Source organism: Antechinus flavipes, chromosome 3, assembly GCF_016432865.1.
Source record: "Antechinus flavipes isolate AdamAnt ecotype Samford, QLD, Australia chromosome 3, AdamAnt_v2, whole genome shotgun sequence".
NCBI lineage: Eukaryota > Metazoa > Chordata > Mammalia > Dasyuromorphia > Dasyuridae > Antechinus > Antechinus flavipes.
The window spans coordinates 64,474,525-64,500,085 of NC_067400.1; the positions used below are offsets into that span (position 1 = coordinate 64,474,525).

Below are 25,561 nucleotides of genomic sequence, written 5' to 3' on the forward strand. Positions count from 1 at the left end.
ACTACACAAAGGTCACAGACATGTCCATAACTTCTAAAAGATGAGAAGTGAATGGATAGAGCACCTGCCTCAGGAAGACTTGAGTTCAAATTTGACCTCAGACACTTAACACTTCCTTGCTGTGTGACCCTGGGCAAGTCACTTAACCCCAATTGCCTCAGGGGGGAAAAAGCCCCCTCCCCAAAGAAGGAAGAATGGTCCAAAAAACCACTATCAAAATTCTCAAAACACAAGAGTACCTGAAACCAGGTGAATAATCCCCAAAGAACTCCTATTCCAGCTGGCTAGAAAAGAACTGAAAACCCCAATTTGCTAAGGTTCTAGGATGACTAAAAAGTCAATCACACGCTCCTCCACTCTGCTTGAGTTATATAGACAATTAGAGAAATAACGTGGTGCCCTCTTTTAGTCGCTAAGTTCATGACGTTTATCACTAACTTCTCTTTCTCATACAAGTGTTCTACATTAAGAAATTATCTATAGTACTTTACGTGAACTAAATAAAATGTATGTGTCCCAGAAACCCAATCTTGCAGCCTGACAAACTCCTTTAAATTTAACATGCCCTTATTGCCCAACACCCGAAAGTTGGCACCGTTCCGTAGGTACCCATCCTAACGAAAATCGTGCTGAGTATTCAGAAGATCCAGGATCAAATTTGCCTGTGTGTCATGGACAAGCCATTTAACCTAACCAGATGAAGCAGCTGAACTAGATTTCTCAGGTCTATTTCCGGCTTAGAAATAAAACACACACTAAAACCCGCCAACACCAACAAAAACCAAAACCAGGACAATAAACTGGCTTCTCAACTCCCCTTACCCACAAGCTAGTCCAGGTCGGCTAACTCTGTCCCTGGAGTTGCAGAATAGCAACGGGAGAGAGAAATTACACCAGCTCCGCGGGAGTAAAAAAAAAATCTGAGCTGAAATCAAAGGACCCAGATGCGCTCTATTCTTCCTCATCAGAATAAACTCTGCTCATCTCCTAGTTGGCAGCGGTTTCCGTAAGCAGGGGCTCTCAAAAGGACGGGGTCTGGGGAGGGGAGAGAAAAGGGTCCTCCCGCTTTGCTAGAGGGCTGAGGGGGGTGGCGGGGGCTCGCAGGAGAGCGGGTCGAGAAGCCTCCAATCCCTTTGCCAGCTTTACTTTTTCCTGAGAAGGGGGAGGGGAGGGCCCCCTGGCCCAACACTTCTCGTGGAATGTGGGCTCCGGGACTGTTGAGTGTCCTGGCATCACACGGCTCTTCCAACCCACAGACCCGCACAGGGCAGCACTTGGCGAGAGGGAAAGGGGTGGGGAGAGAGGAAACACTGCCCTCAGCCTACCCCGTCCCCGCCGTAGCCACGCAGACCAGGAGGTCCAGGGCGGCCAAAGAGGCTAGGCGGGGTGGGGGAGGGGAACCCCTGGGGCCCGGAGGGGTAGGGGCTGCAGGACCGAATAGGCCGAGCTGGGGGCAGAAGCAGCGTCCGAGGAGGGAGGAGACCGCGGCGGGAGGGGGTGGGGGGCGGAGGACAGGCCCTCCCCCCGCAGGGGAGGAAGGAAGGGCACCGGGGGCGGACGCGGAGGGCGGGGCGGGGCGGGGGACGCGGCACACGCTTCAGGGTCGGTACTGGCGGGAAAGGGAGCTGGCGATCGAGGGTCCAGGAGGGAAAGTGGCGGAAGTAGAGAGGAAGGACGCGAGGGAGGGAGAGCGAAATGGAGAGCGTCCGTTCCCGAGGTAGCACTCGCCGCAACCCCCTCCTCACTCACCTTGCTGGCCCCCGCTACGTCCCGGCTTCGATGCCTGGCTCCGAGCTGCTCCTCCCTGGCCTGCCGGGCGGGCGGCCTCGGCGCCCCTAGCAACCACGCACCGCCACGCGACCCGCGCTCGCCGGCGCCGCCGGCCACGTACCACGTGCGCGCCCCTGACAGACGAACGTGAAAACGAATGAAGGCAGGACCAAGGCGGGGAAAGTTAAATAGGGGGAAGAGAACAACTGGAGGAGGAAGGGAGGGAAAAGGGGTGGGGGATGGGGAGGGGGAGGGGGAGAGAAGGAAAGTCTCCTCCCGATGACCTGCGCGTGTGCAAAAGCATTCCATTGCTCCCAAGATGCAATGTGACTGACTTTGGAGTGGTGTACTCTGGGAATTGTAGTCTTAACGATTCGACTACCGTGAATTTCTAATGTAAGACTTTATAGTACGTACACCGACTTTCTTCTGAAACTTCCCCAAAGTCCGCTATTATTGCAAGTGAGTTCCAAAGAGCTTTCCTTTCCCCTTTGATGAATAAATCAAATGCGTCAGTATATTATATAAATGTATGTGTATTATATTATTTATAACGTGTTATTTTATTGGTATTTGATTAGTTATATTTATGACATAAGTTTAATACTTATTACATACCATAATATATAATGTATTTATTCTATATTACAAGGTGATATAGAGCATCAGGTCTGGAATCAGGAAGGCTCATCTTCCTGAGTTTAGCTCTAGCTTCAGACACAACTTGCCTCAGTTTTCTCATCTGTAAAAAACAATCTAGAGAAGGAAATGGCGAACCACTCCAATGAATTTTCCAAGAAAACCCCAAAAGGGACCATGAAGAGTCAGATGCTGTTAAAATGCCTGAATAATATATCTATAATAATGCAATTATATATTGTATAATTTTATATATATATAAAAGTTATGTGGCTATATTTTGTCATTATACATTTTATTTTTATACATTATTTGCATATTGTAGAGTATATTCCATATACAGATGCATACAATATGCATTATCTATGTGTATAGTATAATGAATGAGGTGCTTTGCAAAAACAAAGTGTTACATGTTATTGCTGTGCTTATGATTATAGTTATGACAAAGCATGACATGCTGGATTCCAGGAACATTGGGGAGGTTCATCCTATGAACCAAAGTGTGGAAAGGCTTACCCAATCCACCTCTCCCTGCCTTCCTTGAACCTTTAAGATACATTGACTCCCCAGCTTATTTATTCAGTTGAAGTGATGGCTCTGACCAGATGTAAGCTGAGGAGCTAAGGCACAAGTTCTTAACGTGGGACTCCAGAATTTGCTTTTGAAAATATTTTCACAATTTTCATAACTATCTCAATAGAATTGGTTTCTTTTGTTATGTATTTCATGCATTTTAAAAACACTGTCCTGAGAAGGGGTCCATAAAGCTTCACCAGACTGCCAAAGTTTAATAACTAGGTTTCTCCTAAGGTACAAATTAATGATGGGACTAAATAAGGGAAGATGAAGAATCTTGAGAGATCTAGGAGAATTAGACAGTCACTACAGAAATATACCAAATATAATATACCAAAATAAACCAAAACTGGCCATTGGAGCGATGGAAACCTTGTATCATTGTTCACTTCAAAATCTTTATTTTTCTCCACATATTTCTCTTTTAAAATATTGTGATACTTAATATAGGTGCTTCAGGAATCATCACCAATCATTTCACTTGCTCTGGTGAGAGCAGTCACTCAAATACCACCTTCTACTCCCTTACCTCAAACACTTACCACCGGCATCAGACAATGGAGTCATCATTATTTATATCCTAGTTGATTTAATTTTTTGAGAAATCAGGGAGAGAAATATAAACTCAGGAAAACTTAAGGAAATTCAAAAGGAGGGATGAGAAGCACTTTTTTTTTTTATTAAAAGACTTTACAAAAAATTGATATAACTACCCTCACCCATAGATGGAAACATGAGTACAAAACAGGGACTAGGTATTAGGGTGGCCCCCAGCAACAGAGAGACACACACAGGGATTTATAAATACGCTTCAGAACTGAGCACAGATGTTGCTCCCAGCTCAGGATGTGGGGTCTGGCACACCAAAAGTAGAACCCTTTGCGGGCAACAATGAAGACCCTCCAAAAGAGAGACGAGTCTGGAGCTCCAATAAGGTTGGTTCCCTTGAGTCCATAAAATTAGTTCCTAGGACTAAAGGTATTTTGATATCCCAAGATATGGAAAAGAACAAAGGGTCCCATGGAACCAAGTGAGCTAGAGGACAGGGCCCCAAAAGTCTGATTTTGGCCTGAGAAGCAGAAATCTCTCTGTGGCTGAAGGAAAATAAGACTTTTCTAATCAGGATCACTTAGGATCTGTGATCATGAAAGGCCCCTATCTCCCCTCTTCTAGCCTCTTGGTAAATTAGTGGTTTGTGTGAAAGGAAGAGGCTGATGTAGCTGGGGAAAGCCCTCCAAGGTGTCTGAAGAGACTGGTGGCTTGGGACCCAGGATTTCAGGCTCACGTGCTGTGAGCTGGTCTCAAGAGGTGGATGAGTTTCTTGCAGTGCCTGGCAGAAGAAGGTCGCGGGCTCCCAGGAGGGAGTGGGCCGGATGATGAGAGGGAAGCTAATTTCTCACTGGCATCCAAGGACACCAACACCTGGAAGAGAGTGGAACATTCAAGCTGTCAGGTGCTCCTGACTGACCCCTCCATGGCTGGGTCAACCTTCAGAGCAGGCACTTCCTCTTGGTGATTTTACTGCTAACTCTGAAATGTCAGGAGAGGGGTGCCTTGAAAAGAGGGGGACAATGGGCTAGGCCCCTACACTCCTTCCCTATTGCAGATAAAAATGAGAAATAAGTCAAGGGAGCCTAATGATCTCAAACGATCCTGCAGCACGGTTGGCAAATCTTGGGCAATTCTGGTGCCCCCTCTCCCTTCAATGGAGATATGGATGGGTCCTTACAGACAGGATCTGCTTGTAAGAGGCCATGGGGGAGCAAAGCTAGATTTCACCCCTGAGAGGCCTGGAGGGACAAGGATACTGCTCTCTGTATGCCTTATACAACACTGCCACTGAGGTACTACAGGAGACAGAGCTTTCTTCCCCAAAGTGGTGGCTTCTCGGCCTAATGGTTCTCACTTGCAGGACTCTCACTCCCTTAGGGACACAGAAGACTGAGATGGCCCATTTCCTTCTCAATCCCTGGACGCTCCTCCCAGCTCCACAGCTTTATTTTTGTTTTTTAATAGCCAAAACACAAGCTAGGTTTCCACCCTGAGACTTCTCTTCCTCAGTGGCTGTTTGGGAGGTAATATAGCCAACAGGGGAGCTCAGTTGTGAGGTCTCTGAGGATATACCTGATGGATGCAGGGCTCTTGCCGGAGGCTCCGCAGAGCAATGAGGGCAGCTTCTCTCACTGTGGGTTGGGGATCCCCACATGCCGTTTCTAGGAGCCGATGGGGCACCTGGCACCGAAGTAGTTCCTCTCCTAACCCTTCGGGGCCCAGGTTGCCCAAAGCAGAAGCTGCATTACGACGGGTGCCCGTCTGAGGATCACCTAGCAGTTGGGTTACCCTAGGCACTGCAGGTGCTAGAGCTGCTGCCAGGGGCCCAGCCTGGTAGGCTGCATTCCCAACAGCAAAGCTGGCACTGCGGCGAACAGCAGGGTCCTTGTCCCTCAGCCCAGCCAAAAGCAAGCTTAGCAGTCCTGCCTGGCTCTGGAGGGCCCCCCGAAGGGCAGTGCTGTGATGTAACAAGTGACCCAAGAGCCCATAGGCTCGGGCACGCACTGGATTCTCTGGGTGGCCCAGGAGGCAGCGCAGAGGCCAGTAGGATTCATCAGGCCCAGCTAAGAGGTCCTGTAGGAAAAACAAGTGGGTGGGAGGCCAGACTCGGGCTGCATGGGCTAAGAGGGACAGGATGTCAGAGGTCAGAAGGGGCTGGTCACCCAGCAAGGCGGCTGACAGGAAGGTGATGGTGTTCGGTGAGGCGGCCACAGCAGCTACAAACTGATTGAGGGTGGTGGAATCTGTAAGGGCCAGGCGGGTGAGAAGGCTGACAGGCAGCTCAGCCTGTGGGAGCAGGAGGTAGCGGCAACAGACCTGGGGGAATCAAGGTGAGCACATAAAAAGAAGAGAAGACTGTCCTTGGACTCCCCAGAGAGGAGTTTCTCAGGACCTAGGGTAGATCCTAGGGTAGAGCCAGAGAGAAGAGGAAGTAGAGTGTATCATTGCCTCTGTTTCCCGAACAAGGAATGTAAATGGATAGGCTTCCCACACCCTGTGCAACACATCTCCCCCAGGAATTTCTAATCAAAGAAGAGTGATGTCCCCAAAAAGAGATGGGATAGGTTACCTTGCCCCACATGGATGGAATATTAAATATGTTTTCATGTTTTTTCAATGTATTAGTTGATTTTTGCTGCCAATTTTTTTCTTTTAAAATTTTTCTTTAAAATATTCCTTACTATATGGGATATTTCTCTGGGAAGGGGGAAGGAATACTGGGAGGAAATTGGAGGATGTAAAAACAAGATATCAAATATAATTTACAAAAATTTCAAAGATGCCAAGCAACCTGAGTAGAACCAAGAACACATTGTACACAGCAACAACAAGATTATGCGATGATCAACTCTGATGGATGAGGCTCTTTTCAACAATGAGACGATTCAAGGCAATTATAATAGATTTGGGTTGGAACGAGCCATTCGCATCCAGAGAGAGGGCTGCAGGGACTGAATGTGGAGCATAACGGAGTACTTTCAAATTTTGTTGTTATTGTTTGCTTATTTTTCTTTCTCATTTTTCCCCCTTTTGGTCTATTTTTCTTGTGCAGCATGATAAATGTGGAAATATGTTTAGAAGAAATGCACATGTTTAACCTATAATGGAGTACTTGCTGACTAGAGGAAGGGGAGAGGAAGAGGGAGGGAAAAAAGTTTGGAACATAAGGTTTTTCAAGAGTGAATGTTGAAAACTATCTTTGCACGTATTTTGAAAAATAAAAAGCTATTACTATATACTATACTCTCTCTATATAATATATATACTATATTACTAATTAAAAAAAACTAAAAAGATATCAAGGAAACTACTGGCCAAGGACCCCAAAATGGGGAAATGCTCCCTTTGGGCTTTTGCTTATGGCATTACTGGGGACTAACTCCCATTGTGGTCTTCATCCAAGCCCAAGCACCGATACCAACTCCTCCTTGACCTTCCTTCCCTTTGCCAGGCCTAGTGAGACACTATCTTTGTCCTTGAAAGGTGGGATTACAACAGAAATCATAGAAACAATTATGAAGATAACTAGCAGTTGCTGGGCATATTGAGGGGAGGTTGCTGGAATGATTGCCATTACTAGAAGCAGCTGAAATGACTGAAAATGATTTCTGTGGGATGGTTTTGAACCTGGAAAGAGACATATTTGGAGAAGGGGAGAGACTAATAGGCTAGAAAGCAGAAGTAATCAAATCCTGTCCCATGGTGGGTGAGGAAATACATTTTGTGGAAACTAATCCATTGCCTGCCTCTACACACAACCCAGCCTTCCAACAGCAATCTTCTACTGGATATCTGGCCCCCCTGCCCGCTCCTCCAAGGCTGCAGCAGCATCTACATACCTGCAGCAGATTGGCTGGCACTTCAGAATCCCTAAGGTCGGTCAGGATACTTAGAAGAATGTCAACATCCACATCCATGGCAAAAGGAAAGCAGAGAAGCTGGCAGACAGGAAGTACCACTGCTGGAAGCAGCTCGGACCCATGGGGTCTGGGGAGTGCAGATGAGGCCGATGTTCTTAGTCTCTCTCACCCACTCCAATGCCAGACCACTGGCTGGCTCCTTGCAGCAGACTGCTTCCCCTCTCCCTAAGGCTCGGACCCAATCTCCCAGTCCCCCAATCCCTCACCCCCCTCATTTCCCAGATATCTCATTCCTCTCCTTTAACAGACTCATTCTTGGCCTCCCATCAGCTAAGGCCCAGACTCACGCCTGCCCGAGCTGTTGCAGGAAGCTGGGAGACAACAGGTGCTTCAAAGTGGACATGAGGATGCTGCCATGCTGAATCAGGTGGGGGAGACAAAGGTGGGGCTCCTGGGTAAAGACTGCCAGGGCAAGGTTGAGCAGAGCGGTTATACCTGTGAATACAAGGGTGAGAGGGTGGGGAAACAGACCATTAGGAAAAAGAAGAGCCCAGTGAGTCCTGTGGCCCAGAGCTATTTACAGACTCACAGGATCAAGCACTAGTGCTGGAAGAGACCTGAGGAATCCCTTAGTCCAAGTCCCTGATCATTTTGAATAAGTGACAGCCAAGGTGGGAAGGGGACTCGCCCAAGATTGCCCAGAAAGAGGATGTGGCTTGGCCTCCAAATTCAGAGCTCTTTTCACTTAAACCACGCTGCCTCTCCTCCCTGAATAACTAGGAAGATAATCCTACAGCATCTCTCAAGTTCTGCCAGCCTCCCCTTCCCATGAAATGCCTATGGTGGGCATCAGCAACAGGAATAGCCTTTGCCTACCAAGATATTACAAGCAGCAAATTGGATCCATCATAAGTTGTTGGATCCAGTGCTGGAAGGGATCTCAGAGACCACCTAGCCCCACTCTTTCAATTTACAGACAAGGACACTTGGGAACATTAAATGATTCGACCCTAAATCTCATAGGAAGAGAACCAACCTGGGCTTAGAATGGGGATGACACAAAGGATGGGACTGGTCAGGAACCAAGGGCCAGGGCCATGCAGATGTCACAGGCTGGAAACTTGAGAGGGCCCACACCCCATTGATCTTGGGGAAGTTAACAAATAAGACGTAAAAACTGGGAATTCTACCTCGGGGAGAGATGAGAGTCCATTCAGGCTCTGGGATGGTTTGGATGGGCTTGTCCTCTGAGGAGAGTACCTCCTCAGACAGCCTCAGCGTCATGAAGAATCGGTGCCACAAAATGGTCCACAGTTCTGAGTTGGCCACATCCTGCACTATCTCAGCCCCACCCTGAGAAAGAAAGCATCCAGGTGGGGACTGGGCTTCAGCTGCCAGGATTCCAAGCTATTCTTCCCTGCCCCCAATATATAGGGAAAGGGTACCCTAAAAACAATAGTATCTTCTTCATGATATCAACACTGACCGGTTTCTCTAGCCTTCCCCATCCATTCCTACAACCCCCAACATCTGTGACCTTGCCCGGGGGGAGAAATCACTTTCCCTGTTAGCCCTTTAAGTTCACAGTGGATATAGCTGACTTGGTACTTCAGATCTCTAAGATGATGGAAGGGAGCAGCTAGTTGCAAGCAGGCACAACAAATTAAAAAAAGAGAAGTAAAACTGAAATTCCTCTTTTGTCCTACACAGCAGAATAACCTAGTTCCCTTGTCCCTATTTCTTGTCTGTCTTGGGTTGTGCAGATACCTGGGTGATGAGCTGCAACAGAAGAAACAACAGCCCATCGTAGAATCCAGAACCACCAGGTGGAGTACGACGTAACTGAAAAAAAGAAGGGAAGAAGGTTAGGTGTGGACAGAAACTACACATTTTAGGGGTTTGTCCAATCTCACCCAGAGTAGCAGAGGGTTGTTTCTGTTAAGAGAGATGAGCAGCCAGAAAATCTAGAATGTAATAGTTATTCCAGACTTAGTTCCAGAGGAAACCTCATACTATATGTAATAAATACTTTCCTTTGAAAAAAATTATTGATTTTATCTTAACACAATAGATATTTCCCAACAAATATCTAAAAAGTATGTTCCTCAAAAAGCTTATTGAGTCTTCTTTTTAAGAACTTTTTAATTTTAATTTTCCATGTAATAATTGCTTTTTCCAATACATGTAAAGATACTTTTCATGCAGATTAAAACAATTCTGAGATACCACTATACATTTCTCAGATTGGCTAAGATGATAGGAAAAAATAACGATAAATGTTGGAGGGGACGTGGAAAAACTGGGAGACTTAGTACATTGTTGGTGGAGTTGTGAACTGATTCAACCATTCAGGAGAGCAATTTGGAACTATGTCCAATGGGCTACCAAACTGTGCATACCCTTTGATCCAGTAGTATTTCTATCGGGCTTGTATTCTAAAGAGATCATAAAGAAGGAGCCACATGTGCAAAAATGTTTGTGGCAGTCCTTTTGTAGTAGCAAGGAACTGGAAACTGAGTAGATGCCCATCAGTTGGAGAATGGCTGAGTAAGTTATGGCTTATGAATGTAATGGAATGTTATTATTCTATAAGAAACAATCAGCAGGATGATTTTCGAAAAGCCTGGAAGCACTTACATGTACTGATGCTAAGTGAAATGAGCTGAACTAGAAGATCATTATATATGGCAACAGCAAGACTATATGATAATCAGTTCTGATGGACGTGGCTCTCTTCAACACTGAGATGATTCAGGCCAGTTCCAATGGTCTTGTGATGAAGAAAGCCATCTGCACCCAGAGAGAGGACTGTGGGAACTGAGTATGAGTCACAACACAGTATTTTCATTCTTTTTGTTGTTTGCTTGCATTTTGTTTTTTTTCCTCATTTTTCCTTTTTGATTTGATTTTTCTTGTGCAGCATGATATTTATGGAAACATGCACAGAGGAATTGTACACGTTTAACATAAACTGGATTATTTGCCATCTAGGGAAGGTGGTTGGGAGAAGAGAAGGAAAAAATTTGGAACACAAGGTTTTGCAAGGGTGAATGTTGAAAATTATCCTTGCATATATTTTGAAAATACAAATAAAAAAGCTTTAATTTTAAAAAGATACTTTTCAACATTCACTTATTTTAAAATGTTGAGTTCTAAATTTTTTTTCCCCTCCTCTCCTATTCCCCAAGATGACAAGCAATTTAATACAGGTTATGTGTGTACCATCATATTATACATATTTCCACATTAGCCATTTTGTGAAAGAAGAATCAGAATAAAAGGAGAAAACCACACACACACACACAAAGTTAAATAAGTATGCTTTGATTTGCATTCAGATGCCACAGTTCTCTTTTTGGATGTGAGAATATTTTCCATCATGAGTCTTTTGGAGTTGTCTTAGATGATTATGTTCCTGAGAAGACCTAAGTATATCAAAATTGATCCTCACACAAAAGTACTGTTACTGTGTACAATGTTCTCCTAGTTTTGCTAACTTCACAGATCAGTTCAAGCAAATCTTTCAAGTTTTTTCTGAAATTGGCCTGCTCATCATTTCTTATAGATCATTCAATTACATTCATATACTACAACTTGTTCAGCCATTCCCAATGAATAGACTTCCCCTCAATTTCCAATTCTTTGCCACTACAAAAAAGAGCTGCTATAAAGTTTTGTACTTATGAGTCCTTTCTCCCCCTTCACTTCCCACCTTTGTTAAAAATGACCTCTTTGGAATACAGAACTAGTAGTTGGTTTTGTTGCATCAAAGAGCACTTTTTTGGCTCCTTTGGGCATAGTTCCAAATTGCTCTCCAGAATGATTGGATCAGTTCACAATTTCATCAACAATGCATCAACAAAAAATGTCTTAATTTGCATTTCTCTAATCAATAATGATTTAAAGAATTTTTTCATATGATTATATATAACTTTAATTTCTCCACCTGAAAATTGCCTGTTCATATCCTTTGACCATTTATCAATTAGGGAATGGTTTGTTTCTTATAAATTTGACTCAATTCTCTCTATATTTTAATAATTAGACCTCTATCAGAAACACTTGCTGTAAAGATTGTTTCCAGCTTTCTGCTTTCCTTCTAATCTTGATTGTATTGTCTTTGTGTAAAAACTTTTTCATTTAATGTAATCAAGATTATCCATTTTGCATTTCATAATGTTTTCTATTTCTTGTTTGGTCATAAATTCCTCCCTTCTCCAAAAATTTTAGAGGTAAACTGTTTCTTGCTCTTCTAATTTGCTTATGGTATCATTATGTTTATATCATGTTCCCATTTTGAACCCATCTTGGTATAAGGTATAAGATGTTGGTCAATGCCTAATTTCTGCTATGCTATTTTCCAATTTTCCCAGAAGTTTTTGTCAAATAGTGAGTTCCTATCCCAGAAGCTGGAGTCTTTAGGTTTATCAAATAATAGATTACTATAGTTACTGATTAATGGGTTTTGTGTATCTAACCGATTCCATTGATTCACCCCTCTATTTCTCAGCCAGTACCTAGCAGTTTTGAAAATTGCCACTTTAGATATGGTACAGCTAGTCCACCTTCCTTTGCATTTTGTTTTCATTAATTCCTTTAATATTCTTGACCAAGTTCATCAATTCTTAACAGAAAGGATGTGTAGTAGCCTCTAGCTTGGCTGACTTGGTGCTAACCCCAATTAATGTACCTCTTGACAAGGTCCCTATTTACACCATATCACTTGGCTAATCAAAGCAAGGATTAAAATCAGAAGCGAATGAGAAGAAATAAGATTACCTTCCACAAAAATCACAATACTTTTAATCTAATCTATTTCAGGAACTACTGACACACACACAAATTTAAGTGAGAAATAGCAAAGATATTGACTTCTGTTATCACTATTTTCTACTGAAATTTAATTGATGGAAAGCAGTTATCGTAAGAAGGCTAAATTTCTTTTTCTTTTGACTAAAAATGAAGCAGCTAAATGCAGTGAAGTATTAACACTGATCGCACAGTGAGTGATGTGAGAAAATCTGGGGCCTTAAATAAAAGGAAATGGAAAAGGCACCGAGATTGTGCGGCCTGGAGGAGGAAATAACCTTGAGTGTGTGATAGACAGTGATCCTTCTCCATCTTCATGAGGAACAGAAGGGGAGGGAACGGACAGTGGGAGTGATGAAGATCCAACAGCAGGAAGACTTTTTCAACAGTAACAGGGACCTACAGCAGCCTCATTCTGTTCCTTCAGGTCAGCATCTTGCTTCCAGACAATGGGAGAAAGTTGCGCTTCCCTCTGAGAGCACCTTACCTCTGCAGGAGCAGACAGAGCATGTGCAGCCGCAGCAGTCCACTCCTTGGGCTGGAGATTGAAGGCCACACCCTGCTGGCTGAGCTGGGACAGCAGGCCAGCTGCTGCACTCTGAAAAGGAGACCAAGGTGGGGTAAGGAGCAGGAAGCAGGGAGGCTCAGTGCCCTACGCTGCAGCTGGACCCCAGAAGAGGAGCTCAAATTTGGCCTCAGACAAGAGCCTCTGCTTGCCCCAGTTTTCTGTCCAAAGAGAATAACAACATTGACTTCACAGGCGTGTTATGAAGAGCCAATGAAATATCTGTAAAGTGTTTTACAGATCTCTGAATACTGTAGCTAATAAATATCTATTAAGTATCTATTAAGTATCCACCATGTACCAGAAACTTAGATAAATAGGCAAATGCTAGCTATCAAGATTCTGAATGGCTATGGGATCGGATGAGAAAGGAGGACTATATCTTGATGTAGAATAGCAGCATTTTCTTGAGAAACAGCTAAAATTGGGACAGTTGTTCCACCTCTCCTACAGCTACAATGAGGGGTTTGGGAAGAAACTAGATTAGACTTACAACAAGAGAGACAACAGGTGAATGGACAAAAAGAACAGCAAGCTCATTCCCTATCTTCTTAACCCTGGAAAAAGAGGATAAAGGGACTCAATAGGATTATTGTGGATTACATAAAGGAGGAACCAAGACTTTTCTTTGCTCTGATAAAATTTCCCATTTGTACTTTTCACTTTTTTTTAGTATTTTTTTTTATTTTGAGTTCCAAATTCTTTCCCCTCTTCTAGACCCTCCTAATCTATTGAGAAGACAATATAACCATTATATATGTAAAGAGGTACAAAATATATTTCTATATTAATGTTAAAAACAAAACAACAATAATAAATAATAATTTAATAAACAATAATATTATATGATAATAATAATTAATTATTATTATAATAAATAAAATAATAAAAAGCAAGAAACATAAAGTGAAAAAAGTATGCTTCAATCAGTTCTCTCTCTGGAAGTGAATAGGATTTTTCATATGGGTCCTTTGGAACTGTCTGGATGCACTATTTTGGGTTCACTGTACCAAAAGAGCTGTCATCCACAGTTAATCACTGCACTATGTACAATGTTTTCCTGGTTCTGCTCGTTTTATTTTCATCTGTTCGTTACTTCCCATGTTTTTCTGAAACCATCTGTTCATCTTTTCTTATAATATGATTGTATTCCATTACAATCATATACAACTGGTTCAACTATTTCCCAATTGATGGGCATCTTCTCAATTTTCAATTCTTTGCTACCATAAAAAAAGAACTGCTCTAAATATTTTTGTACTTATAGGTCCTTTTCCTTTTTCTCTAATTTCTTTGGGATAAAGACCTACTAGTGATATTGCTGAATCAAAGAGTGTATAATTTTATCACCTTTTGGGCATAATTCTCCAGAATGGTTAAACTACTCACAACTCCATCAATGGTATACTGGTTTCCCTATTTTTCCACATCCCCTCTAGTACCTATCAATTTCCTTTTCTATCATGTTAGCTAATCAGATAGCTGCAAAGTGATATCTAAGAGTGGTTTTAATTTGCAATTCTCTATTAGTGATTTAGAGTATTTTTTCATATGATTATTGATAGCTTTAATTTTTTTTTTTGAAAATTGCTTATTCATACCATTTGTCAATTGGAGAATGATTCCTATTTTTATAAAATTAACCCAATTCCTTATATATTTGAGACCACTAACTTTTAAGATAATAGTTGATCTACTCCACTCATATTACGGAATACAAGCACTGGCACCCTCTATTCCATGCCCTTTTCATTGTTGGCGGATGAACACTCCTTCTTATAAACTCCATAAACCCCTGGGCATGAGAGTTTCCATGCTTCTACTCTATACAATGGGAGAACTAGGCAGTAAAATTTCCATGGTGATACTCCTCACTATGGCAGAACTGGGCAGCAGGGTCTCCATGGTCATACTCCTCACTATAGCAGAGCTGGGCAGGAGGTTTTCCATGGTGATACTCCTCACTATGGCAGAAAGGTCTCCATGGTTACATTCCTCACTATGGTAGAGTTGGGCAGGAGGGTCTCCATGGTGATACTCCTCACTATGGCAGAGCTGGGAAGAAGGTTCTCCATGGTGATACTCCTCACTATGGCAGAGCTGGGCAGGAGGGTCTCCATGGTGATACTCCTCACTATGGCAGAAGGGTCTCCATGGTGATACTCCCCACTATGGCAGAAGGGTCTCCATGGTTACATTCCTCACTATGGCAGAGCGGGGCAGCAGGGTCTCCATGTCATGCTTTATACTATGGCAGAGCTGGGCAGGAGGTTCTCCATGGTGATACTCCTCACTATGGCAGAGCTGGGCAGAAGGGTCTCCGTGGTGATACTCCCCACTATGGCAGAAGGGTCTCCATGGTTACATTCCTCACTATGGTAGAGTTGGGCAGGAGGGTCTCCATGGTGATACTCCTCACTATGGCAGAGCTGGGAAGAAGGTTCTCCATGGTGATACTCCTCACTATGGCAGAGCTGGGCAGGAGGGTCTCCATGGTGATACTCCTCACTATGGCAGAAGGGTCTCCATGGTGATACTCCCCACTATGGCAGAAGGGTCTCCATGGTTACATTCCTCACTATGGCAGAGCGGGGCAGCAGGGTCTCCATGTCATGCTTTATACTATGGCAGAGCTGGGCAGGAGGTTCTCCATGGTGATACTCCTCACTATGGCAGAGCTGGGCAGAAGGGTCTCCATGGTGATACTCCCCACTATGGCAGAAGGGTCTCCATGGTTACATTCTTCACTATGGCAGAGCTGGGCAGGAGGGTCTCCATGGTGATACTCCTCACTATGGCAGAGCTGGGGAGAAGGTTCTCCATGGTGATACTCCTCACTATGGCAGAGCTGGGCAGAAGGGTCTCCATGGTGATACTCCTCACTATGGCAGAAGGGTCTCCATGGTGATACTCCCCACTATGGCAGAAGGGTCTCCATGGTTACATTCCTCACTATGGCAGAGCAGGGCAGCAGGGTCTTCATGTCATGCTTTATACTATGGCAGAGCTGGGCAGGAGGTTCTCCATGGTGATACTCCTCACTATGGCAGAGCTGGGCAGAAGGGTCTCCATGGTGATACTCCCCACTATGGCAGAAGGGTCTCCATGGTTACATTCTTCACTATGGCAGAGCTGGGCAGGAGGGTCTCCATGGTGATACTCCTCACTATGGCAGAGCTGGGGAGAAGGTTCTCCATGGTGATACTCCTCACTATGGCAGAGCTGGGCAGAAGGGTCTCCATGGTGATACTCCTCACTATGGCAGAGCTGGGCAGAAGGGTCTCCATGGTGATACTCCCCACTATGGCAGAAGGGTCTCCATGGTTACATTCCTTACTATGGCAGAGCTGGGCAGGAGGATCTCCATGGTTACATTCTTCACTATGGCAGAGCTAGGCACAAAGATCTCCATAGCCGCATTCTGTGCTAGGGCAGAGCTGAGCAGGAAGACTCCATGGTTGTACTCCTCACTATGGCAAAACTGGGCAAGAGGGACTCCGTGGTTACATTCCACACTCTATAACTTACCCAGGAGGTAAGACCTGAAGCCGGAGGACCAGGAGAGAAAGAAGATGAAGGGTAGCTTCGGCAGCCTCTTCTGGATCCATTACATCTACCTGTCAAAGAAAGCAGGAACTCAGGAGAAGTTCCTGCATCAAGATGCCTGGACTCTCAAGGAGATCCCAGAACTTTGGTGCCTTCCCATCCTGGTGCTACCTACCTTACCCTGCACCAGCAAAAGCAGTGACTCTAAGGCCACGGGCTCTTGGTCTAAACGCCTGCAGAGATTTTCACTGACGTGACAGCAAGCATATAGTACCTGGGGAGATATGCAGAGCAGTTTATCATTCAAATGATAGGATGCTCAAGCTAAAGGACCAGCCACCCTGTTCCATCTTTGTACTCCTGGCATTGGCCCCATAGCTCATAGTAGATGTCTATATTCTAAAATATGCTGGGAGGATGGGGGAAGGATTGGGAAAAAGAGAACAATTTTGTCTAAAATCCAGTGGGGATATCTGTTTGGGAAACATTTTAAAATAGAATCTCCTCAAGGATCTGTTTTTCCTATGAGTCTCAGGTAGTATTATAGTAGGACTAGGCAATTTTCAATGGTAGAAAAGATAGCCAATACCTTGAGCAGATGCAGGGAAAGAGAGGGATGCTGCAGGCTGGAGAAAAGGTATGGCCGAAGCTGACTGCCCTCTTCTGTCAGCTGATCTGCCAAATACCTGGAAACCTGAAGATCACATTAACTTACTTTATGAATATATGTACACTCCCTTGGATTCACATCTGCTTTTAGTCCCTTACTAACCTACCCTGTTGCCCTCCCCTGGCACCATACTACTCCAGAAATATAAAGCCAAAGACCACAATCCAGTTCTTCCCCATGAGGGAGAGGGAAAACGCAACATGGAACACGTGCTCTGAAGACTTAGGAAAACAAATCAGTTGGGAACTCTATGACTGCATGTGGGATTACTTTCATGTTTTACAGGATGGAAAATTTATCACTGATCTGTGGCCATCTCAAATCTCCCCTCTCAGTCATTCAGAGATAACTGGGCTAAGGGGAATCCTAAGGAATTACTGTTTCACTTCCCACAAATGGCTCCATAATAAAGATATTCAGTGAGCAGTGTTAAGAAGGCCAGAGGACCAATGCCAAGTTAGGCGGGGGAGGCTGGAGTCAGAATTCCTGCAAGTTGTATCAGGGTCCTCCGATAAGGAGGGAAGGCGACCATCAAAACACCTACCTGTTCTTTGGAATCCCAGCAGCCAGGCAGCCCCACTGGGAGAGTACAGATGGCAGCAAGTGCAGTTGCAAAGGCCCTGGGCAGATCCTCATCCTGTTCCCTCAGTGGCTGGCTAACTTGTGGGGCACCTCATAAGTCAAAGAAGAAAGAATACAGAGAGATTAGCTCATTCACCCTCCAGAGACAGAGGAACTGAAAACCTGGGAGAAGTGGGAAGCTGCCTGGGAAAGGTGAATGACTACTTACCTGGTGGTGTGTGAAGAGGGAGTTGTGGGAGGGCCATCCCATGAAGGAGGCCATCCAGCACAGGTCTGTGAGTGGTCAAAAGGCTGGAATAGAAGGACTTGGAGATGCTGAGGCTGCTGCCATCCATCGTCTTACACAAGTCAGTGAAGCACTGGGGGAAAGGAGAGTTAGTGTAGCTTGAGAGGAATCCTGCTTAAATAAACTGGTCAATGACTTCGATCACAAACAGTGGTCTGTGGTCCCTCCTGCCTGGGAGACAACAGGTACCAATGACTGGGAGCCTGGCAGAGAAGTCACCCTGCAGATACCCTGTGCTACCCATAAACAGGCAGCACTGAGTTTGAGGCCTTCAGCACCTATCCTGAAGACAAAAAAGCTGTGTTTGTCAGGGTAAAGAAAAGTTTACAATAGAAAAACTAAACAAATATTGAAAAGCTCCAAAAGTTTGTTTTCTTATAACAGACTTTATTATGGTTCTTTATATGACTTGTGATTTACTCCATTTTAATAATTCACGCTCTTCCAATAAAAGAAAAGCCATGGAGAACAGACTATCAGGCTCTCACTTGATTCGGGTTCAAGATATTAAGACTCTGAAAAGTTTCCATTTACAGCAAGAGAATGTAAGGTTTTAAGTTATATGCAAAGAATTTGACTTTGAAGCACGAGAGATGCACAAGGAAGCCTTGGCACCTCTTTCTTTGTAATTTTTAAGAAGAAAAGGGCTAGCTTCTCAGTTAGGTTTAGAACTAGCTAGAGGAAAGAAAATCATTTAAACGGCCTTTTGAAGTATCTTCTGCTGGAATGAGGATTTGGGGTTGGAGCCAATGTAGCCAGAGAGAAACAAGAGTTGAGAAAAACCTTAAGGAGAAGGACTGGGCAGGACAGCAGGAAAAATACTAATCTAAGGAACGGGGCCAAATTACCATAAGACCATCCCTGCGCAAGGTCTGCTCAGCATCATCAGGCTGGGCCAGCAGCTTTCCCAAAAGGTTCAGGAAAAGGTTGGCTGCCTCCTGAAATACCTGGAGGCTAAAAGGAATAAGCCTCTGTTAGCTAAGGGCAGCTTCCATCTACTCGCTGAAGGCTCTGGCTTTCCCCTGTACTCCCTAGTCATTTCTCTCAAGCTACTGCAAAGCTTGGTTTCAGAGGATTTCCTAACAAGGAATTAGAAAAGACATCCCCTCAAATGCTACAGGTAGCTCTGGAGGGAACTCTAGGATCACTCTCCTAAGGACACAGTAATGTGCTCCCCTGCCCCCAACAAACTAACAGCCAGAATTCATCTAAGGCTTTAAGGGTTGCAAGTATTATCTCACTGGATTCTCACAACTACCCTGAAAGGGAAATTCTATTATTATCCCCATTTTATCGATGAGGAAACTGAGGCAATCAGAGATGAAGTGGCTTGTCCATAATCACACAACTGGGAAGGATCTGAGGCTGAATTTGAACTCAGATCTTCTTGACTCCAAGCTCTGTGCATTGCTCAATTTAGTTTTCTAGTTCGTGGGAACCTCTTGGTGCCATAATCTCTTTGGTATTGCAAAGGTACGGACATAAGTCAGGACTATCTCTATGTCTCTGGTCTCTTAGGATTTCCAGCTAGAATCTCAGAGATGTCACTCATTGTTCTAGCTGCTGTGTATCTTTCCCCATACTCTTCCCTGTAGTTCTATGGGTGTACAGGACAGGGAACCAGGCTGAAGGATGGTCAGAGAACAGGGGAAGCTACATCTCCCACTCCCTCATCCCCATACCTTCAACCTACCTGTCGCCCGTCTGGCTTTTCTCCAGGTTGAAGTTGCTGGCAAAGTAGGCCTGGATTGTAGCCACCAGGTCCCTCAAGAAAGTTCCACACCAGGGCTGCTGCCAGGGAAGAGAAGAATTAAAGTGGAGACAGAGATCAGGAAGAAACAGACAGACAGACAAACCTAGGAGAGAGGAAGAAAAGAACAGATTCACAGTGGCACGGACAGAAAGCACTACAGGACCTCAACACTTCTCTAGCACTCTCCCATTTTACAGAGGAAACAGAGGCCCAAACAGTGAATGAATTGTCTAAGATCACGAAGATAGTACCAGAGCATTGATGCAAACCAGATCCTCTATCCTCTTTTCCATCTCATCCAATATTTGGCTAAAGACAGAGTAGAAGAGAGCAAAGAGAAGGGGGACAGAGCAAGGGCGGTGGTCAGAAGGGACTTGGGGGCAGAGGGCTTCTCTGTGAGCAGGTATTCACCTGCTGGATGCTGATGCTGCTCTGACTGTGTCTGAGAAGGTTCAGCAGGAGGCCGGGCAGCCCAGCTTCCCGGCAGAAGGCGTACAACAGACTTGAGTCACTGCAGGAGATCAGGAGGCTTTTTACAACACGGAGGGCAGGGAGCAATCGGGAAGCCCCATCCAGGATGCCCTCGAGGACCTAGGAGATGTCAGGGGAGAACAAGTAATTAAAAAGTATTATCTGTGATAAAAGGAGGAGGGACCCAGAATATCCCTAAAGGAGAAATAGGCAAAGACCAAGGATCTCCTCATTTCCCTCTGACCTCTGAATCATGGACATGGAACATGGACAGAATAAACCATATGAACCCAGTTCTCCAAGGAGACCCCTGAAGATCGCATCTCCCATCCTCTCACTGCTTCCCTCCATCCCATTCTCCTATCCATCTCTTCCAGTTTCTCTGGGATGCACGGCTGTCCCTCCCTGGCCTCTCCTCTACCTGCCCACCAGCACCATGGAGCTGGTTCTGGACGCGCTGGCAGAAGTCAGGGTTGCAGAGCAGGGTGAGGGGGGCTTTCAGCTGGAAATTTGAAGGTGCTGTGGGCTCCAGCAGGTGCTGCCACTCATTATCACTGTCAGGCTCCTAGCCCAGAGAAAAGGAAAGGAAGGGAAAGTATGGCTTGGAGCCTGAGGCAACATCAGCTGGAGACCTCCGCAGGCAAGAAGTCAGTCATCAGCATCTCACCTCAGTCTCCAAGGTCACAGCATTCATGTTCTCCTCAGCTTCTCGCTTTAGTTCTGGGAATTGCTGATCGTATTCTGGGCGACCTGGGGTTCCCTGTCCAGGAAGATGCTGAAGAAATTGAGTTCCAGTACTGGGAGGCTCAGGATGCAAGAACCATTCCCTCCCCAAAAGTCCTAAATGGGAAGAGGAGCCTTACATACATACAGATAAAGCCCAGTAGATGACACAGAAAAAGATAACACAAATTTTGCAATAAGGTACTGTAAACAACCCATAAGAGAGAAAAAAAAATCAAGACTTCTTCTCTGATACAAAGGGTCAAAAAATTTTACACAGATTTTTTTCAGATTGTAGGGGCGCTGCACTCCTACCTCCCACAAGAAGAAAGGGAAAACTAGTTAATCTTCTGATGGAGAGATTTTTTTCCCTTTCAGTTGGGAATCCTGAACCACAAAAATCCCCTTTACAAAATTAGTGCTAAGAGCTGGTGCCCACCCAGAGCTTCCTCTACTCCCCCAGGGCAGGGCTAACAGTGTCCCCTTACCGGGTAGGAAGGGGAGGCTCACTTGCCACCCAGTCTGCCCACTCATTCTTGTCCTCTGGGGAAGAGGCTCCAGATGAGAGGTTGAGATCGTGAGAAGTAGCTCTCAGTCTGGACAGGAGGGCTGTCATAGGAATGGCCTTGCCTGCTTTGTCTACTTGCTCAAAAGGGATTCCAGGGTTTAGATGTTTCTATGGGAGGGAATTAGATTACAGAGGCGTGGTCACTACAGGATATCCTAGATCTTGTCCTACACCTCATTCAAACTCTTGAAATTCTTCTCCAATTTCCATCACTAGCCCATTCTGACCCTCTCCAACACTAAAGACCTGGACTTCACCTCTGCCCCAAATACCTTCTGCCTAGCCTCCTCAGTCATACGCTTCCGGGCCTGGTGCAAAATACGGGACTGACCCGACTTGGGGGCCAGCCAGTGTGCCTGTTCTTCCTTGAGAACCTGAAGCTCTGGGGGTAATCGGCTGGTGAATGGGGTGCCCAGATCAGAAGTCACTGATTCAGAGGTCACTGTTTGGGAAAGTTGGAGAGAATGCCATGCTAGAACTTACAAACAGCAAAACGATGGCCAAAGCCCCAGCCTACAAAGATCTGAGGAAGACAAGGGAATAAAGGTTGGTACAAAAACAAAGTGTTCCTGTCCCATTCTGAGAATCTGGGATCACTGAGTGATGGAAAGCAGGGAATGAGATCCTGGAGATGGAACAGAGCTCACCGGTGACTCGGCCAGCAATGAATGGATGGTAGAGGAGCTCAGGCCAGGCCAGCCGCTGACGAGGATCCTTGGTGAGCAGTCCCTGCAGGAAACTCTGTGGGGAAAACACTCCATCGTTCCTCTCTTTTGCTTTCAGCATCCCTCTCCCCAACCAAGGAACACCATCCTCTTCCCCCGCTTGGAAGGTACTTCCCTTCAAAGTCCTAGTTTCTTTTCAGGGGACAGGCTACTTTTGAAATGAGCATTTTTATTTTTGGCTATTCCCCCTTTGCCTCTACCAGCTGCTCGTGTCATCTCCTCCAAGTTTATTTCATGTCTGATTTAGATTTGTTTTGGGTATACATGCTTTCACCCCCATTCTACATTCCCTGAGCACAGGGACAGTTTTACTTCTGTCTAGAGTGCTACACAAAGTGATGGCTCACTAAATGCTCAATTGATTATTTCTCCAGAAGCTGAGCTGCTCTTGGTCACATCCTTTCCATCCAATCTCAATAAGCCTTATTTCTGTTTTCAGAAGTTCAAGACTTTCTAGATCTTGACAGCCTCAGGAGATCAGAATACTATCTCAGCCTCAGAACAGTATCTGCAAATCATGTTCATCTTCAACAATTTATCAATGCCAAATGATTTTTTTTCCACATTCTGTCCCAAACCCAGAAAATGGAATTGGGAAAAAGAAGGAAAATGGATTTCCAGGGAAGACCCTCTGTGCCCCTGCACTCCCCTTCTCCCCATATTCCCCACCTTAAAGCACTGGCTTATTGTTGGCGGCCATCGCACTGGGTCCTTTAAGATGAGGCTGACGAGCTGGAAGATGCTGGTGGTGTAGAAGGGCGGCGTGCCCACGGCCAGTTCGTAAAGGATGCAGCCCACGGACCACAAGTCAGCAGTGTGGTCATATGGGCGCTCCTCCACCAGCTCTGGGGACATGTACAATGGTGTGCCTTTGATAGACGTCAACACCATCGTATTTGTACTCATGGCACGAGCAAAACTGGGAGACAGAGAGTGGAGAAAGGCAGGGGAGGAGGATTAATGGCGTAAGGTGAGAAGTTGTGCGAGAAAAGTCAAACCCGTTCCAAACTAAGCCAACAACATGTCTCTCACCGTCATCCAAACCCTTTCTCACTCCCACTCAGCCAAACTGTTCCCCCAAGCTGGCTCCCACGACTCCAGAAGAATCCCCACTCAGACCCTTTATCTACCTCACCAAGCCATCCGCCGAGGGCCTTGTCTCCCTCCCCCCAGAGCAGCCCAGGGGCCTGGGATTCCCACCCAAAGTCACAGAGCTTGATGCCGCCGCCCTTGGCGAGAAGAATGTTCTGTGGCTTCATGTCGCGATGCAGGATGCGATGGGAGTGCAGGTAATAGAGGGCCGACACCAACTGAGCCGCGATGGCCTGGACCTGAGGATCAACCAGCCAGGAAGGGAGAGAGGATGGGGGAAAGGGAAGACGCCTCTGAGGCCGGCCACTCCTGCCGCTGCTCCCAGTGGCCGCCGAGCTCCTCTGCCCTCGTTCCCCGCTTCCTCCAGCTTCTCTCGTCCATCCCCTTTTGCTCCTTCCCTCCCCAGGAGCAGAGCTCTGCTAAAACCCCTGACTCCACGGCTCCCCAAGACAACAGTCAGTAAGCCGGACGCTCGAGAAGCCCAGGAACTAGAACGTTCTCAGGCAAGAGACTCGGGCAACCTAGAGATGATCGGGACAGACAGGAATCCCCCTCTTCCCTCTCAGTCTTCTTAGGACACCATCAGCTCCCTCCAGACCAGCCCCTCTCTAAGGCCCCTCAAGATACCACAACTCCTTTCAGCGCTGCCCTGTGGACCAGTCCTGACCAGCAGCAAGGCCGTGCCGAAGACAAAGGAACTAGCTAACCACAGCTACCTGGTCTTCGGGCAGCTTCCCATCGTCCTCCAGGATCTGGAAGAGCTCCCCTTCGGCGTAGTCCGTTACTACCACGACCTGCAGGGAGAATGCAAGCACAGGTTTAAGTCCAGTTCTTAGGCAATGGGCACGTTCTCCCTCTGTGCTAGGGCCTGGGGCCCCCCCAGCAGGGTGCGCAGGAAGCGGGAAGACACCCTCACTCACCTCTTTGTCAGTTTCAAAGCTGTCGAGCATCTGCACAATGTTGGGGTGCCGCAGACCCCGCATGATTTCGATTTCCCGCTGGAGGTTCCTCAGCTCCTTTTCCGAGCGCCCCAACTTAGGAATGAACTTGAGAGCCACCACCTTCCCAAGGCAAGGGGAGAAGTCAGGGCCTGCGCTCTCTCTCTGCTTTTGCTCTCTCTAGCGCTTCCTTCACCCTCGTTTCCAGCTCTCCAAAACAGAGCCTTAGGAACTTAAAGGAACGACTCTCCTTCTGCTTCCTATTTCCTGCCTTAGCCGGGTCTCCCAAAGCATAATCTCCCTGAAACGAGCCCACCCTGGGGTCCTGAAGAGAAGACTGCCCACCATGGCTCAGCAGAGAGGAGAGGGGGAGGGAGACGGGAAGGAAAGAGAAGTGCTAGGAGAAAAAGCACCGGGGCCGGCATCTCTTTCTACCTTGAGTCTCTGAGCGCTCTTAACACTCAAAAAAAAGAAATAATTCTCCCCGTCGGCCCCGGGAGATCCTAGGATGATGCTGATCCCCTAAATCGCGCAGATCTTCTGCTTTCTTCCCTTTGTGGTCTGAACCCCTTCAGGAAGTACTCCCTACGTACCTGGGCGCTGTATTTTTTCCGACCCTTGTACACTCTTCCAAAGGAGCCCTCGCCAATCATTTCTAGCACATGGTACTTCTCCATCATCGAGGCTCCAGAGGTCTCCGAGTCTGGAGGACAAAGAGCTGATCAAGCTCTGGAGCGCCTCGGGCAATTCCGGGAGTCCCCGCAGTTCAGGGCAACCCACGATTCAGAGAAGAAGAAAGAGGGGTGTCTGCCATTATTTCTTCTCTTAACCCCCAGGCAGGTACTGTTCCAGCAGTCCCCGGACTCTCCAACCCAGAGCCTCCCTCCTTAGCATCACTACTAACTCTAGTCCCGGAGCATCCCTGCCCCTGCGACCCCATGACCCTTGACCCTCTACTTCGACGGCTCTGACCTCTAAGTTCCTCTCACACCAACTCCCCCCTCCCCGCAACGCCAACCTCTCCAGCCTTTAAACTAAAGGTTCCCTCCCACACCAGGTCGGGACCTTTGACCCAGGACCCTCCGGGTCCCTGATTCCGGGCCCCTGCGCCTCACCAGTCCCTCAATCACCCCCCCGCCTTGGAGCTTGAGCTCCTCAGGCCGCGGGAGCCGGGTCGAGCTCCACCCCCGCCCCCCGAGCAGCCCCCCAGGTTGCCTGACCGAGTTAGTCCGCAGCAGGGGCAGGCGGCCTCCCCGAAGGGCCCTTTCCCCTCCCTCTCCCTCTCTCAGAGCCGGGCGGAGGCCCTCGGGCCGGGGCGACGCGGAGGGAGGGCTTGACGGCCCGCTCCATGGAGGCACTTGTGCGGGCAGCTCCGAACCGTCTTCCAGCCGCCTCAGGCCCCAGCGAGGACCCCGGCGTCTACGGTCGCCTAG

At 46.5% G+C, this 25,561-nt stretch overlaps 2 protein-coding genes and 1 long non-coding RNA gene across 4 annotated transcripts in view; 1 reads left to right on the plus strand and 2 right to left on the minus strand.

Annotated features, from left to right (window-relative positions):
• TTLL4 (tubulin tyrosine ligase like 4) overlaps window positions 1-1,930 on the minus strand; it is a 29,490-nt gene extending 27,560 nt beyond the window's left edge. The window contains 1 exon segment of the mRNA XM_051983544.1: window positions 1,750-1,930. The gene's annotated coding sequence lies outside the window, so the exon portion shown is untranslated.
• On the plus strand, window positions 573-12,731 carry LOC127553106 (uncharacterized). Of its 2 annotated transcripts, none has more exons than XR_007951659.1 (4): window positions 573-1,006; window positions 7,708-7,827; window positions 9,164-9,264; window positions 12,637-12,731. It is a non-coding gene; the product is annotated as an uncharacterized LOC127553106 (long non-coding RNA). The 2 variants fall into 2 exon arrangements; XR_007951658.1 differs by having other exon boundaries at window positions 575-1,006; window positions 7,731-7,827.
• On the minus strand, window positions 3,629-25,503 carry STK36 (serine/threonine kinase 36). Its single transcript, XM_051983543.1, is given in 28 exon segments — window positions 3,629-4,410; window positions 5,113-5,856; window positions 7,380-7,527; window positions 7,748-7,895; window positions 8,591-8,753; window positions 9,168-9,242; window positions 12,697-12,807; window positions 13,268-13,331; window positions 16,303-16,387; window positions 16,492-16,594; window positions 16,910-17,014; window positions 17,535-17,662; window positions 17,781-17,931; window positions 18,707-18,812; window positions 19,552-19,649; window positions 20,023-20,202; window positions 20,504-20,647; window positions 20,750-20,826; window positions 20,829-20,857; window positions 21,294-21,481; window positions 21,646-21,815; window positions 22,021-22,114; window positions 22,768-23,017; window positions 23,299-23,429; window positions 23,907-23,984; window positions 24,111-24,251; window positions 24,722-24,831; window positions 25,349-25,503. Coding segments are annotated over 27 exon segments (3,939 nt in total). The 5' UTR covers window positions 24,809-24,831; window positions 25,349-25,503; the 3' UTR covers window positions 3,629-4,269.
• Between the last annotated feature and the right edge of the window lie 58 nt (window positions 25,504-25,561).